At 41.9% G+C, this 16,949-nt stretch overlaps 1 protein-coding gene across 2 annotated transcripts in view; it reads right to left on the bottom strand.

Annotated features, from left to right (window-relative positions):
• itga9 (integrin, alpha 9) overlaps positions 1-16,685 on the bottom strand; it is a 45,156-nt gene extending 28,471 nt beyond the window's left edge. For both annotated transcript variants that reach the window (XM_086121316.1, XM_086121317.1), the window contains exons 1-15: positions 16,279-16,685; positions 15,940-16,067; positions 14,541-14,647; positions 11,497-11,620; positions 9,875-9,942; positions 7,422-7,551; positions 7,253-7,338; positions 7,092-7,154; positions 5,966-6,103; positions 5,579-5,684; positions 4,401-4,495; positions 3,369-3,459; positions 3,020-3,065; positions 2,766-2,917; positions 1,183-1,343 (exon numbers count right to left, since the gene is read on the bottom strand). In XM_086121316.1, the coding sequence (XP_085977442.1) occupies positions 1,183-1,343; positions 2,766-2,917; positions 3,020-3,065; positions 3,369-3,459; positions 4,401-4,495; positions 5,579-5,684; positions 5,966-6,103; positions 7,092-7,154; positions 7,253-7,338; positions 7,422-7,551; positions 9,875-9,942; positions 11,497-11,620; positions 14,541-14,647; positions 15,940-16,067; positions 16,279-16,454 (1,671 nt within the window). In that variant the 5' untranslated portion in view covers positions 16,455-16,685. The remainder of the gene's footprint in view (positions 1-1,182; positions 1,344-2,765; positions 2,918-3,019; positions 3,066-3,368; positions 3,460-4,400; positions 4,496-5,578; positions 5,685-5,965; positions 6,104-7,091; positions 7,155-7,252; positions 7,339-7,421; positions 7,552-9,874; positions 9,943-11,496; positions 11,621-14,540; positions 14,648-15,939; positions 16,068-16,278) is intronic.
• Positions 16,686-16,949: the final 264 nt, after the last annotated feature.

The raw sequence follows: 16,949 nt of genomic DNA, 5'->3' as shown, positions 1-16,949 counted from the left end.
ATCATCTGTATCAAATTTGATACTGCAGGTTTAAAATATGATTTTCCCCAAATTATCATTTTCAGATGTAATCTACATAATGCTTATAAATGTGATACGACTAATACCGGTTTCTAAAACAACATGACATGGCAAAAATATTTTCGTGGCTTTTTTATAAGGGTAAATGAACATCTCAGTTCCCACAAATCAGATTTTTCTGGCTATTCCTTGATGGGTCAGGCATTACAGGGTTGAAGGGAATTTGCACAGTTGGTTATAATCCTGTCAAATACCCACAGCCCAATAGATGTTTCGGGAGTTGATAGGGCATAATTACAAAAAAACCCCCAAAACAAAACAGTAGTATGGATAGGACAGTAAATCGTAATTTTAGCAATTCGATATCCAATTTTACAAGCTATTTAAGAATACGAAAAAGAGGCGGTCGATGACAGATTTAAATAAGGCACATAAATGTAGATAAAATAACTCATTGCTCCATTTGTGCTGTGTGATGCTCGTATCGTGTCCGTGGATCACCAAGGAGAAGCATGCACACCCCCCCCCCTCCACCCTGTCTCCTCCCCAGTGGGTAGCTGAACCTCCCATAGACAAAGTACCAGGCATCTATCTATCTATCTATAAAAACTGGTCATGAAATTTACAAGCATGCACTATGGGCTTCTGTGTATAAGGAAGGGAAGCATGGCCGGTGCCCTCAGGACGTGGACCCTCTCTAGGGCTGCACAGCATAATCACAGCAGAAAATAATGGAGGGACTGTGATGACAATGGAGACTTTGTGTCTTTTTCTGAGACATGTACACTCGATGCTAGTAATACACAGCCCGATGACAGCATGATTTCATCAAGCGCATGACTGGTACGTTAACCTCAGCAACTGATGGAAGGGAGGTGGAAGCAAATATTCTCATAGCCGCCTACACATTCTGTGATGTTGCATCCTTGATTGTAAATGTTGCTTATTTGTATTAAACCGCATAAACATTTCAACTGGAAAAGTGTGCACTTGGCCTCTGAAATAAACAGATGAAGATCAAAACAAACTTCAGAGGGAAAGAGTTCGAATGTCACACAGCATAAGTGTTTCCGTCGTGGGAAACAAACTCAAGAGACTATTTATGGGAGTTCAACGGCAAAGAAAACAAGCCAACACGGGGACCAGACCGTCTAAACTTACTTTGACATAGGCAGTGTAGCGCTGGCACTCATCCTTGTTGATGTCCAATTTGAGCTGCTCGCTCTTTTGGCTGATCTGAGAGCCACTCTGAATGAAGTAGACGCGTGAAGGCAGGCTCTTTTGTCTCTTATCCACATCAGCCGTCAGGTTGTACAGCAACTCTAAACCGGATCGCACACACACACACGCACAAAATATTTACGTTTAAGTTTACTTCTGAATGCCATTTGTGCAACTGAATGGCACTCTGTAGAGTGGAGGACAGACAGAGCACATTCAAATGAGAATGGCATTGACACCAGCACTATAAGACGAATGCAATAATTGTATTATTAACTGAGAAATTGAGGACAATTCTCCAAATTGGCTCACAGAGATGAACAAATGAAAGATAACATTCACTCAAAAATGCATCACAATTTAAGGGACTCCTTTTTGGTCCATAGCCCACAGAGGTTTTGTGGAAGTGAGTTAAGAAGTAAGCAGGCTCAGTGTCAAACAGAAGCAGTCCACCCTCGTTGGTGGAGGAGTGGTGATTTTATTTTGAGATTGTCCCCTCCGAAGACTGGAGCTAAATCCAAGGTGGTTTATAAAAGGAGCTATTTTGATTCTGGGATGAATGAAGCGGAACTTTGTGTAATGATGGCGCTTAAGGTGAGAAGTTGATGAAAAACATTGTCAAAAGGAAACCGATTCTCCAGCTAGTCAAGCAGAGTATGTTTTTAGTGCACCCCTGCTGGTTCCGCCCCTGGCTTTCGTGATGGAGAAAATGAACAACTACTGTATTTTGAAGAGGAATCACAAGCCTGAGGTCAAGTGTTACTGGTGATTCTGAGAAAACCATACACGAGCCTCTTGTCATCCAAACTTAGGACCGTGAATGAATCAACCTCAGTCTGTAAGTAATTGCTTCATGGGGTGTTAGACTGGGAGGGGCGACAAACACACCCAGGTAGGATCAAACCCCCCTGTCCAGTCGAGGCAAAGCCATGAGCTCACTCTCGGGGAGGCAACGGAAGGTTTCATTGTGGACGTCACCAAGCACATGGCGCTGCACTTTCCACGCGCTTTGCCAGACGACCGAACAGAGGGGCTTTTTTTACAACAAGCTAGTACGCAGTCATTATGCAACACGGTTCTTACTCCCCAGGGGGGGTGGGAGCAGGGAGAGGGACCACACCCAAACACTGAAACAGGATAGAACCTCAGCGCTCTACGCCACCGTAAGCCCCTGGCAAAAGCTAAGCACACATACTCACTTCCTGTCCAGGCAGAATTGCTCAACATGATCCTTCTTTAAAAGGTTCCCTCTGTTTCAATGACCAGAAAAAGGTCAGAAAGCAAGAATGTACTTGAGCAATTGCAACAGCCAACGCCAAAAGGGATTTTTGGCTTTCGACATTATTTTCACATTATGTGCTAAATTGAGAGCAGGCAGGGTGCAAAAATGTTGATCTCAAGCTGCAACAACTCTGAAGCGTTTCAAGTAGCTGACATTAGTATTCTTTGTCAACACACTTGTGAGAATATGATGGAGATGGACCGTGTGTGTGTGAAACCTACGAATGTTCTCTCATCCCCACCTATTTGTCCAGGTAGTTGTCTTCCATGGAAGCGCATGCAAACGGTGATGATGAAGCAGTTTATGTTCTGGCCTTCGTGGCACTGAGGTACAGAAATGTTGATGGACACAGGTAAAAAGATGGTGACGTCCACTGTAATGACAGGCCGGGACCTAGCACCATATTGGACAGAAATTAAGAGTGAGTCAAAGTCGCGAAAAGAAAAAGACATTGCCTCCTTCCCTACATGGTACTGAAGTGTAACGATTCCTCACCTCAGTAGCACAACACTATCCGTCATGAAAGCTCCAATTGTGACATCTGCAACAAGAACATGCCAGTGATCAAGTAACATAATGTGGATGACATCATTTGATACACCTGCAACAGATTACCAAAGAACCATTGAGTCAGTCATTTTGGGTAGGATTGAATCTGGTCTGAGGAATGCTGTCAACAAAATGCCTCTGTCACGAGTCTTAAGTGAGGCTCTTACAAGAGAATGAGGGTCAGAACTTGTGACCTTGAAAATCAAATATTTAAGGTTATTTTTCTGGTTATGAGGTTTTCACATCATCTTTATGATGCTATTGGGAAAAATAAAAAAATCGGATTTGATCCTACCTGTGTATCCATTACTGTCCATGTCCACACTGCCAGATATTGCCTGTCCAAACATCTGGAGACCAGGGTTGACACCACGCCCAGTTATTTTCTGTAACACAAGATAGTACCCCTTAAAATACATGAACGTGAACACTGTGAGACTTCCACTTTGCTTGGTGTTTGCTTTTCCACAGAAACAGATATAAAAGCACTTGGGGTCATTAGAAAAACATGTCAAATTTTGGAGTGGCGTGTCCCCAAATTTGCCTTTTACATCTCCATACAAAACAAATGACAGATCAAATTCACTTTTGACATGATACATACTTATATGTGATTTACAGTCCACTCTGCTGCTGTTAAAAAAAAATCTTATCATTAAATGCTTACTGTCGTCTGTTTCACTAATATTACATGACAGTCACTAGAATTGAGCTTGTATTCATGGTCTGGCCGATTGGCAAGGAAACACACTCAACTCTTTGTGCCAGTTAGCCTGTGCTGCATCCTGATAAAGCCATATCTAATCAAGCCAGCATGTTAATTGTTCAAACAAAATTGGATATACAATATGTGTTCATGAGCAGTCCTTCAGTACAAAATCGATGCTTACAAAAACACGCCTTAGTATTAACACTAAGCAAAACTAGTCATGATCCAAGCCCCAAGAGGAAATTATATCACTCCTAAAATAAAAAAATGTCAGTTTAATCCACAAATTGAATATTACTGTAATAAAGTATACCACTCTCATCGGTGTGTGAAGATACGGTTGGAACTATTTGGGCAGTACTGCGGTTAAAGCTTTCTGGTCTAAAATGGCTTGTGGGGTTACATAAGGGATTTTCAGCATGGAAATGCATTGTGGCTCATTACGGTCCGGCTCAGTGAAAAACGTAACATTAATTCCATGAACCGCATTCTACTCACAATTCTATATTACCTCAAGAGTGGTTATTTGGCACACATTCATGGTGACCTTATGTTTTCAATTGAAAATCCAACACGCAGTCTACATTATGCATGCATTTCTGCACAGCAATGTCTTACCATGGAATATTTGCTGATAATTCCTGCGGCATCCCCGTGATAGATATAAACAGCTCCACTATAGTCATCCTCTTTGGGAGCTCCTATGGCTACATCTGCAGAGGAATATTTGACAATTGAAATGCAACAATGGCAGACCCGGTGTTTGTGAAGCATTGAGGCTTTAGTGTTTGTTTCGGCTGCACAGTACACACTTGGGCCACAAGCGACGAGCTATAGATTACTAACAGACAACTAAGTGTTGTTGGTGGCTATAAAAAGTAGCACGACCTTATGAGAGATTGGAAATAAGACTATAAAGCACTGGCAAGAGCATTTGAATACCATTACTATATCCCGTTTCCACAGAAAGCAACACATTCAAGCTTTGATGCAGTTGAAGCACACCGCACCAGGAGTCAAAAAAGGGGACGGCACGTTTGAGTATCTAACATGCAATAATTAACTAATCATGAATTAACAAGGCATTTATCTTCATAAATTTTTTTTACATTTGTTCGTTGAAATTAAAGGGTAACTCTGCTCGTCAGTCGGTCTGTCTGTCTCTTTTTGCCATCAAGAAGGTTATAATGATAATGGGTAATGATTTATAATTGCTAGCGGCCATTTTCCGCCCACAAACAAAAACTGTGCCTGGATGCACGCCACGAGACTGTTGAAACCAAGAAATGGTGCGACATGAGATAAGCGCATACTAATAAAATGTCAGAATGGCAGTTTGAGCTACTTTCATGGTAAGCGATTGACTGCAACTGAAGCAGACAATTAAAAAAAAAATGTAATTGTCATGTGCCATGACAGTGGACAAAGAAGAAAAGTATTTATTGAAAGTTTGTCAAATACTTCCTTGACTGCACAACTAACGACATATAAGGTCACTTTATTTTTTACTTCTAACTCAAGAAAAAAAAAAAGTAAAGTGGTTGCTTAACGTTGATAGAGCTGTGGAGTTTCCATCTGCATAATTTGGGAATGCAATTATTGTTTACAAGACAACCAACATCTCCTGAGCATGTGTTGTTTTCATTCAGTAAGCATACTTAACTGCACTGTCAGAAAAGTGGTATGCACCAAGTAGCAATTACTTGATGGCCACTCGACCACCTGAGCCGTACTGCCCCACGCCGGCCCTGAGGTCACCGCGTAAGTGGACCGTGATGCTATTACTTCACACTGACCTTGGTAGCCATCGTCATCGATGTCTCCAATCGCGGAAATGTACTCTCCAAAGTGGGCGTTGTAAGCATTGTCCCCGCTCAAAACGGCCTGCTCCTCCATCACTCCCTGAAAAAAAATGTGTATACAGGCAGGCGGTGAGGACAACACACACGAAGAACTCATGATGTTAAACGGAAGCTCGTGGTGGAATCATGCAGAGCTTTGTAACAAAATAACTTGTGAGTGGTGGTAGGGAAAATACAGCTGACCATACACTCATATGAGAAATTACCGGTAATTCCAACAGAAATTGCACGTGAATACCGAGAAAGTGCCGCTAGTTTAGAGCTAATTTCAGCAGTGTACATGGTGGTATAACCGTGCCAAGCCACAAGATCCCAACTTACATTGCCCTTGCTGAGGTACACAGATACACGGCCTTCATCCCGTAGCTGGCTGTGCATGGGTGCCCCCACCAGCAGGTCTGACAGGCCGTCTTTGTTCAGATCAACTGCACACAATGAGGAGCCAAAGTAAGAGCCCATCTGGAACCAAGCCGAGCCACAGAGCATTGGGTCAGATCACAGACATTTTTTTTTCTCCATCATTTCATCATTGACATGCAGACAGACTGATTGACTGATGGTATGCTCCCTCGTAAAAGTGCATCGATATCAAAGGAAGAGTTCAACATAAAGTTGATTTCAAGGGAATATTTATTTGGGGAAAGTCTATCTTTCATTTCTACAGAACATTAAGACTGTAAAATGAAAAAAGATTTGAGCTATATATATATATATATATATATATATACTGTATATATATATATATATATATATATATTTTTTTTTTTTAAAGTGGGATATGAATAACTTTCAAAATGTAAAAAGCTATGAAATCGGCAAACATTTTTCAGTGATAGTGTCATTTGCAGCCAAAACATTCAACAAATTAGTCGAATTTCACCAGGGTATTAATCATCATCATGATGTACATGATGATGATTAACGATTAATGATTAGAGATCCATTACTTCAAATGCAGAGTGTTTAGGGCAGGGGTATCAAACCCATTTTTGTCACGGGCCACATTTTAGTTACCGTTTCCCTTGGATGGCCATTATGATTGACATCATATAAGGAAGTTAAGAATAACGTTTAAGTGACTCTAATGAGGTGTTTGACAACAAGAAAATGCCTACCATATCTCTATTATGCATCACATCTCGGAATTTTTGGTACATATTTTAGCAAGCATCATGGAAGTTGCCATGTTTGACTTGCTTTCGCAGGCCACATAAAATGATGTGGAGGGCCAGATTTGGCCCCCGGGCCTTGACTTTGACATGTGGTTTAGAGTGTCCTCTTAGCTTCCCTCTCTGCAAAATATCAGCTACTTCACTTAAATACAGAGCTAAATATTGCAGTATTACATTGTCTCAACGGCATCACAATTCCTGGCAGATGGTAAACTCTGTGTGGTGATTTAAAACAGGACTGTCAGTGTGCATTTAAACCACATTTGAAGCCATACCATTTTCCCTGAGGCTTGAAAACTCTTCACCAAAGACACGCCATCAATTTTGAAAATGTAAACCTGGAGGGTTTGGGGGGTGGGGATGGAAAAAAAAAACATGATCAGTGTTGCAATCGGCACCAGCTCGCAAATAAAGCAGAAAGATGTGGTGACCATACCTTCCCGCTGCTGTTGTGCTGAGGCGCCCCTGCCGCTATGTCAATCACATTCGGTGAGGAGAAGTGTCCCGCAGTCACAGCATAGCCTTCACACACACAGGTAGGTTGAGCCCTCTTTGATTTGTTGGACTTTTATATTTGACACTCATTCATGTTAACAGCCTCTCACCAAGGTAGCTGTATCTGTGCGAGTCAATATCATCTTTGTTTGGACTGTAGAAGGTGTCAGACGTCAGGTTGTAAACCTTAATTGTCCCGGTCCAGTAGTAAGACCCAGGGGCCCCCATCACCACCAGCTCCTGAAAATACACCCCCCACCACGCTCATTCAGTTCCTTCTCTCTTTGTGGACATGGATTACCTTTCCTCTGCACCGCTCGAGTTGAAAAACACAAGTGCCGCAGGGTGAAATTTTGGTTAACCGAAGGCCACAGCCGGTTGTGCGCTATCTGCTGCGAAACCACCCAGCTGGAGGCCAAGAAGTGTGACGAGGAATGCAGAACCCGTGCAAAATTGACAGCTGTAGGATGACTTCTTTAGTCACGGCTCGACACTGTGACAGTTTGATGCAATTGGAGCCGTGGCCGGGGAATGACAATTAAGACTGACCACACACACATACAGTATTTACTTCCAATGTTTCTTTTACAGTCTCTCTTTTTAAAAAAAATTGAATTAGACTCCACGCAAACTTTCAACTTGGAAAAAACCCCAACATCCTGCTTTATTGCGTCACCTGTGACACCACTTTATGGTAGATCGCTCACACGCACAGACACACGCACGCACAGTCCTAGCCATCAGTCACAGACGCCAAACATCTGGCGACCGGTGAGCCCATGGATCTCGGTGTAGACGAGGCCAAGATTTAACAGTTGGACATCTTTTTAAGAAATTCCATACATTCTTGCAGGAGTGGGGGCTTGTTGGTGGGGGAGTGGGGGGCACTCAAATGCCTTAACAGCTCAACAGTGATCCTTTGTCGATTGAAGTGTTTGAGATTTAACTTTTCTCCTTTTAAAACCACACTCAATACTCATTTGAAATAAAATCAACAAAATTAGAGGAAAGCATTTGAGAATTTGGTCGATGTGCTTAATATACAAGCCCATGTTGTATTTGTCCTCACGAATAGGACAATTCACATAAACGGCAGAGTGAATAGGGTGCACGAATCAAACATACGAGTAACATTTTGTCATTACTACAGCCACAATTAAACCTTATGCTTTTAAATTCAGGTTCAAAATTGAATCATTAAGGTCATTTAAAGCATTTTTGAAATCATGTTTAATTGTTCTTGCACTGTATGTTCATTTATAATTTTAGAAAGCTACTTTGTATTTCTTCACTTTGCACTTACATGTCTTCAGTGCAACTCACGCTTACACCGAGGGACAATTTAGAGCATTCCGTTAACCTGCCATGCATGTTATTGGAATGAGTGAGGAAACCGGAGTACCCGGAGAAAACCCACGCGGGCACGGGGAGAACATGCAAACTCTGGAAGGCCAGAGCCCGAATCGAACCCTGTACCTCTGCACTGTGAGGCGGACGTCTTAACCACTCATCCCCGTGTATGAAATGCGCGAGATAAATGAAGCTGCCTTATGTCATACACTAGTAGCTTCCTGAACCCTACAATTAGCAACAAAACGCCCACCAGTAGTTTTGCCTCAATATGAACTAGTTATACTTATTTGACAACTGAATGTTAAAAACAACACAAACAATACAATGCGGCTCGCCAAAGCATTGCATTTTGTCATAGCGTTCTCGTCTCAACTTTTGAACTTAATTTTACACTTGCGTGACTGTTAAGCATTATAAAGTGACAGAGTAAAACAGCTTCAATCAGTCACAAGTACCCATGGTAAGATTACTTCAACCGTCACATTTTATTCTCCGTGGGAGGAACATTCATTTCAAACGAAGACAGGTCTGTGATCGGCTGTGCCTGAATTGACTTTGACTGCAATTTGAGACTTGCTGCTTTTGAGCACCATCGGGTAAGAATTATATTGCAAATGTATAGAAAACCTAATGTCTCCATTGGGCGCACGTTTAACGTATACCTTACTTCTGATGAACTCTACAGTACATTTCACAGAAAGACAGTGTGGGACCTCATCTGTTCCGCTCCCTTGGGCTTCACTCAGGCTGCTTAAAGATGGTGCGGTGGACAAACCACTATTGTCTGACAGCGGATGATGTCATCGGTCAGTAGTGCATCCCCCGTTATATTCAGAAAAAAAAGGAAACGTGTGTTTTCTTAATCGTTTTATCTCGGGGAAGCACCCCATGGGCGAAGAGAGCTCACTGCAGCCAAGGGAAACATAAGTCTGCAGATAACCGGCAACACGAATGTGTCATACTATCTTTACGAGTTGGATTTTCCACATCATTTCACATCCTAAAATATGTTGCTGACAAACATAAAAAAATATTCTCATGTTCCCACAGAGTAAAAATAGACTCTTGCAGTCTTCAAATAAATCGCCTGGACAAGAGCAATTAGGTGAGGAGTCGAATTAAGTATACGTGATGAAAACATTAAATAAACATCATTTTCTCATTGGATGTGTTAAGGAGATTAAGAAGACGAACAAGCACTGTTACTGACCTCTCTAAAAACTCCCGCTATCCCAGCTTGGCAGGAGCCGTGCTCTTCCCCATACTTCTGCTTATAATCTGGACACAAAAAACAAACCACAAATTATTTCACTGTGTGCTTGATCCAACATTTACTGGAGTTTTCTCTTTCTCTCTCTCTCGGCATTCCATATGGAGCTAGTCAAGGAGCTGGTCACATCCAAGAGGAATTTGGGGGAGCAGAGCGTAGGCAGAAAGGAGCCGTGCAACATCCAACCAGACCACTCACTTTGAGGGGGACGCTCTCAGGTTACAAAAAAAGCTCAACTTGGATCAGCGTAAAATGAGCAGTAAGTTGAATACAACACAAACCGTCAAGTCATACTGCTGCTGACTTGGAGGGAAGCGAGACCCCCAAAAACATCATTGGAAGCACAAATGCGGTAATTTTTTTTTTTTTTTTTTTGTCGGAATAGAGGGTATGAAATCTCCTTTGAGAATTGACCAAACCAACACGTACTTTCAACCTCACAAGTGTACTTTTGTTGGACTCGCGGAGGGGAGGTCACACTTCACTCTACCTGTTTTCAGAGGCTCAAAAGCAGATGTGGCGGCTGCTTGAACGCACGTATCGTGACTAAAATGGATTCGCACACTCACGTCGCATAATATAAATACTTTTGGGTCCCTTATATAGGCACTACATAAACGACATAATCTAAATCTAAATACAGTAAATACAAGCTATCATTATTATTAATACATAACACAGGGAGCGGAATGGTCCAAACGTGGTACAATTTGGAGCTTAAGCAACAGTTCATAGAAGAAAAAGTCCAACAAAACTTTAAACCATCATCATTTGAGCATTTGAATGATTAACTACATGAGTGTATTCAGATTTTCCTTCATTTGTATTTTTTTCATCTTTTTTTTTTTGTGGGGGGTTTTTGTGATGCCATCACAGAAAAGTGTGATGGTAACCATAGAACCTTCAATGAAATTTATAGCTACATAGGAAAAGGTCTACCTTTGAGCATATAAATCAATCGGACCACCTACAAAATCCGTCCATTTCACCAAGCAGAAGCTAATATAGGACTCACATGTAGCCAAAAGCAGGTACCGTACGGATGATCAATTCCAGTCAGACCTTTGAGACACCACCCTGGTGACAATATCGCCATGCAAAAATCTCCCTGTTTCCTTTCTTGGCAGTCTGTCGGGTGTATTGAATGGGTGAGTGGTTTTACTTTATTTTAGTTTCACAACACGGTTGTTAAATCGCCTTTGTACTGGTAATGACAGTTCAGACAATGAAGTGACTTCAAACAATGTCCGTACAGTTAAAGAAGACAATGATGGCAGCGGTTTGACTTGAGGGGAAATGATGCAATAGAAGTGGGTGTTATAAATTCAAACAACTTGGAATTCATCAAGTATAACAGCGACCCATTGTGTTTGACTTTTGAAGGTTCCACTTCATTTAAGCGGCTATGCTTTATGCACTGAATAAGTCAAATATTAGTGGAGGGTTACAGGCTCAGAAACGAGGAAAAATAAGTGTGTTTAAAAAAAGCAGAGTGGGGGCTGCTACAATCGCGCAACCGAGACAAAATCGGAAATGATACCATGTCAAATGGTCCACTGTACCTTCATAACATGGGATGAGGGGCTGCGTCCTGCCCTGGAGATTTGGGGGGATGATCGAGCAGTATCCATGCGGGAGGATAAGCTCCGAGTCGTAGTAGACATTTTTCCAGCGGTGGGCACATGCCTGCAGGAAATAAAAACACGACTTTTACTCTTTTAAACCGTGTACAGAAAGCTGGTGACCAGGACAGCAAGACGTTGCCCGCGCTGGGCTGGAGTCAGTAGCTCTCAGAGGATGTGGAACCTGGCATCGATCAATGCAAGCCCTTACGGCGTTCAACATGCCGTGTGGAAGAATTGTATGTAAGTTAAGGAGCACAAAAGCCTTAAGCAACAAAATCCGAATTTAAAATAATATCAAAATCATTTGCATGGTACACTGGATTGTAAAAGGCAGACTAGTGTCTCGCTCACTGTTTTGATGCGCCTAGATCAGTTATTTTAGCGATATACATTACTGGGTGACCAGCCAGGACATGTTAATGTCAGTGCCAGGTAGAAAAGGCAAACAAGGCCTTCTCTACTGACATCAATACTATCAGATGCACGGACCTACATTGATAACCTAAATTCTAACATTTGCTCCATCAAACTGTATTGATTTATTCTACTCCCTTCATTTTGTAGTTTCTCTTGCCGCCACTGTTTCCGGTACATGTGCTGTACATGGATGTGGATATTTTTTATCCAGCTAGATTTTACTCTCTCTGTTGGCAAATTAATCTCATTTGCCGACTGGTCAGAGCTGTGGTCAGTCATAATTCACTGCTTATCAATGGATGCCATAAAGTGTATTAAAAAAAAAAAAAGACTACCAATATTTTAGGTCTATTTTTTCTGTCCAACTTCCAATGACCATCCATGCATTTTCTGTAGGACTTCTTCATCATTTGGGCTGCAATTGAGCTGGGACCAAGCCCAGGTGACCTTTGGTGAAGGAAGACAACCATTTTCACTCACATTCAGACCCATGGATAATTGGCGTCTTCAATTAATCTCGCTGAATCATATACTTAAGTGGCAATAGAATAACCTGAAAGAGTGCATTGTCAATGGCGCCACAGCTTATCGTCATGTTCCTGTTCAATGAGCGCCTTGGAAGAAACATCTGCCAAGCAGCCGGTTACCCCCTGATGTGTTGCAACATGACTCATTCAGATGACGAGAACAAAAAAAAAAAAATGGTTAAAACAGGCTTTAGAGCAGTTTAGCCACACGTCGGTTCTTTTATCATGTACATATCGAGACAGCCTCAACTCATTGCAGCCAAAGGTTGCGCAACTTCTCACTCACATTCCTGAAACAGGAGCCAGGGGTAATAGGCTGATGCAAAGTCATTCCAAAAGATTCCGTTCGTGTGTATAAAACATATATTCGTACAGGTTGAACAGGCGCCAAGAAGGACCCGGAAACCCTCAGAGGGAGAGAAAGATTCTGGTAATGTTTCCTCCCTGAGGAGGAAGTCAGCGGGACGGGTGTTCGAGCCAATGAGTATTGAAATTAAATCGGAGTGACTCACGATGATTCTAGAACTTGCTTCGGCCCTGCTTGACTGATTGATGGTACTCTTTCCACCCATTATAAGAGGGGCTATGAGGTTAATAAAGGACCACCAAATAGGGGATGAAGCCTACACAAACCTGCTTACCTATCATGTGAACCTAACTGTGGAAGACACAAAATTATTTTCTTTTGACAGTCCTCATTCCATTAATTTGAATGTAAACATTTTTTGTCATTACAAAACAGGCACATATCCTGCGCAGCACGTGGCAAATCTCCGTGTGGAGGCCGGTTCGCCCTGATGTGAGTCATTTCGCAGATGAGTACAATCCAAAGCGCTGCACCGCTGTGGGAGTAGTCACTGTCAACTTAAATCATGGTTATCAAAGTGAATGCTTGGGTTGATTTTAAATATCCAATACAGTGATTCAAAGGGTTTGATGCCCTCTGTACACATATTTATGAATGAATTTAACTTTGTGCCATGAAATTGTCGCTCTGAGAGGCACATCTGCAAGACACTCGATCTGCCAAAGGTGCAGCAGGTCTGCGCCGAAATGGAAATCAGGATCCGCTGGGCGCAAATGCACTGTCTACAAAAATAGAGCTCATTCAAGCATCCCAGAAAGTGAGATTTGGACCTAGATGAAAGACTCAGAAAGTAGGTAGTTGACGATACTTGTCTGAAGCTAAAATCTGAGGAAAACCACAAATTCTGTAAAACCAAGTATGCAGAAGACATAAGCCTGCCTTACAAATCACTAAGGTATAAATCTCACAGTTTTATTATTCAGATCTCTCACAAAGTGGAAGCTCAGATGGGAAATATTTTTCTGCTGATGGTCCAAACTTTGGCATGACCACCTTCTGCGTATTAGACAAGCCCATGTACTGCCAATTAAAAAAAAGTTTGCTCCTTGTCTACACAACATGAGACTCTGCCCTCGTGTTCTTTTTGTTTTATTCGTTTTCAACTTTAATTTGGTGTTTTTTTAAATAAGCGTTTCTTTAAACGCTTATTTGAAAAGATACACCAAAGACTATGTGAAATAATGCTCTCATTCAAAGACTCCACCATAACCATTACACAAATGCAATTGAACAATCAGAACATCAAAAGTTAACTCTCCAAAACTGTCCTGATGTCCACATTTTTATCTGTAGTGGGGGTTTTTTCTGAACTATCTTCTGTTTCCAAATCTAGCCCCTACTGACCAAACCCCCCACCCTCCCAAACCCCTCCTTGTCAATGCATTGCTTTGTCTTTCCACTGCATAAGGAACACAGTACTACATATATACGCCATATGATTAAAAAGTCTCTTGGAATAACTTGAATTATGAATTGCTGCTACTGTATATAAATGAAACTGAAATGAACTAAAAACCACCCAAGGCATGTCATAAGGCAACTCATGTCTTAGTGAGAGAGAATACCAAGAAGTAATGTGAAACCACATCCTAGGACTATGTTTTTATGTTGTTGTTTTTTTTGACACTGATGTTGCTGTAATCAGACCCAGTTCTCATTAATCAACTCACCAGTACTCTGCCGTCGGCTCTGTTCTGACGCGCCAGGCTTACTCCCATCCACTCGTCGTCTCTGTCCCCTTGGCAAGTCTTCCCACACGACTCTCTGGGCTTGTTTCCTGATGGACAATGAGAGCAGAGACGTCATGACATCAGGACAAAGGGAGGTTTGCAGAAGAAAAAAAAAAAGTCATCCGGTCTTGTCAGACTTTTGGGTCTTGTCCTGTCAGCTTGGCAAAGAATATCCTGACACTTTAAAAACAGGGAGTTGTTTGTTTAAATGTGGTCGCTAGGTTGCTGCACAACTGCAAGACCAGAGAATACATGTATAATGAGATTTTATGCTCCAAAAGTAGTACGATTCGGAGTTCAACCAAGGATTTTATGACAAATAGCCTTGAAAAAATGGTGATAAACAGAATATGAAATGGAACTTCTGATGATCAATGACTGTCGGGCTACTCAGTACAGAATGATCAATATGATTAACCAAATACATACTGCATTCTAAAGCTAACTTTACCAAACAGATGCTCAGAAAAATAGTGTGAAGATAAGCATAATGGCTCATGACCACATAACTCGATTAACTTGGGAACAAATGATACATTTTTCCCCTCTGCATGACTTTCATGCATTTTCCTCTCTTCTTCTTTTTAAATGATAGAAAAGCTTACTTAATAACAGCTTGTGTCACGTTACTAAAGGTGTTGTGAGAGTGGCAGCCCCCGCCATGTAACAAATGAATTTGATTCATAGATTTCCGATGAGTAAAACTGTTTTGAAGTTAGAACAACTTGAAAGTCAACCGGCATCCCAGAATGCTCTGTGTTTGACTTTGGAGGTTCAATTGTATTGTGACAGGATGAATACTGGATGTTTTTTCAAGCATGATGTGTTGCAACTTATATGTTGCAAAGTTCTCCTGTCTTACCTTAAATATAAATTCAGATATATTTAAAATAATGCTAGGGTGGAGGTTAATCACATTTCGACAGTTTGATAACTGAAATGATCAAGATGATGCTTCCCATAAATCAGCATGTGATTTTATTGTATCATAAGCCATGAATGCACTCCGGTGTTCTCCACAACAAGAACAGAAAACGAGGCTGGACAGTGGATGGTAGAAGCTCAGCTTTTTTGCCCTGCAGGGAAAAATTAGCCGGGGACTAAATCATATTTGTCCAGGCAAGTAGTGAGAAAACCACTGCACACAGAAGCCTCTTGTTTCGTGTGAATCTTGCAAGTTTTGGTCTAAAAAGAAAAGACTAGTGAAGGGTTTTATTATTCTGATCAAACAGAACAGATGTTGGGGGGAGTGTATGTCGATTTTGGAAGGTCAGAGTGTGAGTATAGGAGTTTTCTTATGTGGGAGCATGTCTCAGCTTAACACATGACTGTGACTGACCTCTTCCCAAGTCCATCTCTGTGCAGCGGCGCTCCGGGTTGCTGTGGACTCTGCACTTGAACAGAGCACCAGGAGCGTGCACGGAGCTACTGTAGGTAGAGTTGGCCCTTGGAGCCCCAACTATGACCCTGAACACATGAAGGGAAGAGAAAGGATGCGGAGTTGTCATTACACAGCCATGAACATTTAGCAATGAGCATCCCTCAAGTGTCTTTTACATTCGCTATGTTTCGAGTTTAACATTTGTTAATAGTTCATCAAAACAGTTACATTCCTGGATTCCCCCCCTTCTTTCTCCTGAATTTGAGCTGTTGAAATAAATGGGAAAAACTAACTCACCAGCGTGTGTTGTCATGATAATGCTCCAGCACAGAGTAGCCAAAAAAACTAGAATTGGGTCCACGGAAGACCAACGGATGTTCCAAGTCTATGTTGTATGAGAAAACCACAGAAATAGAGAGGCACACGTGTAAAATTGTTTGTACTCCCGTTTTTTGTCTTCGACGAGAAGCCATTCCTTTTCGCGTACGCTGCGTAATTACGCACTAACTGTCCAAATGGATGGTAAAACAATAAGGAAAAGTCGGTTGTACGCAGGTCAAAAAGTTCCCAAAAAAATGTGGAGCGCTGTTCCCACTTTATTGTTGCACGTAGGTTGTAATGGCATGAGGGAAAAGCTTCGCGAGGAAAGTTAACGGTCCAGAGAATAACAGTGCGTCAGCTTCTCTCCATTCTGAGTCCGTCTGATAAAGTTGCCGCAGCTGGCAGTCAGTCTAACATGGAGATAAACGCTGTCACCCAACATCAAACTCACGTGAAGCAGCAGAAGCGGGACAGGAAGTACCGAACGGTGTTAACAAATTAAAAGCATTGTGTGAAATTGACGAGGGGAGCGGTTGCGTTAAGGTTTACTTCGAAAGGGCAAAGCGAGCAATATGGACCGCCGAGAAGCAAAAGCATTTTGGGTCACACGTGAGGCGCGTCGCATTTCTTTAGCACCGCGTTGGGGC

This window comes from Hippocampus guttulatus, chromosome 10 (assembly GCF_054856545.1).
Source record: "Hippocampus guttulatus isolate MCC_2025c chromosome 10, RoL_Hgut_1.0, whole genome shotgun sequence".
Taxonomy (NCBI): domain Eukaryota; kingdom Metazoa; phylum Chordata; class Actinopteri; order Syngnathiformes; family Syngnathidae; genus Hippocampus; species Hippocampus guttulatus.
Note: the sequence above shows the minus strand (reverse complement) of the source record. Positions and strands in the feature narration are given on the sequence as shown.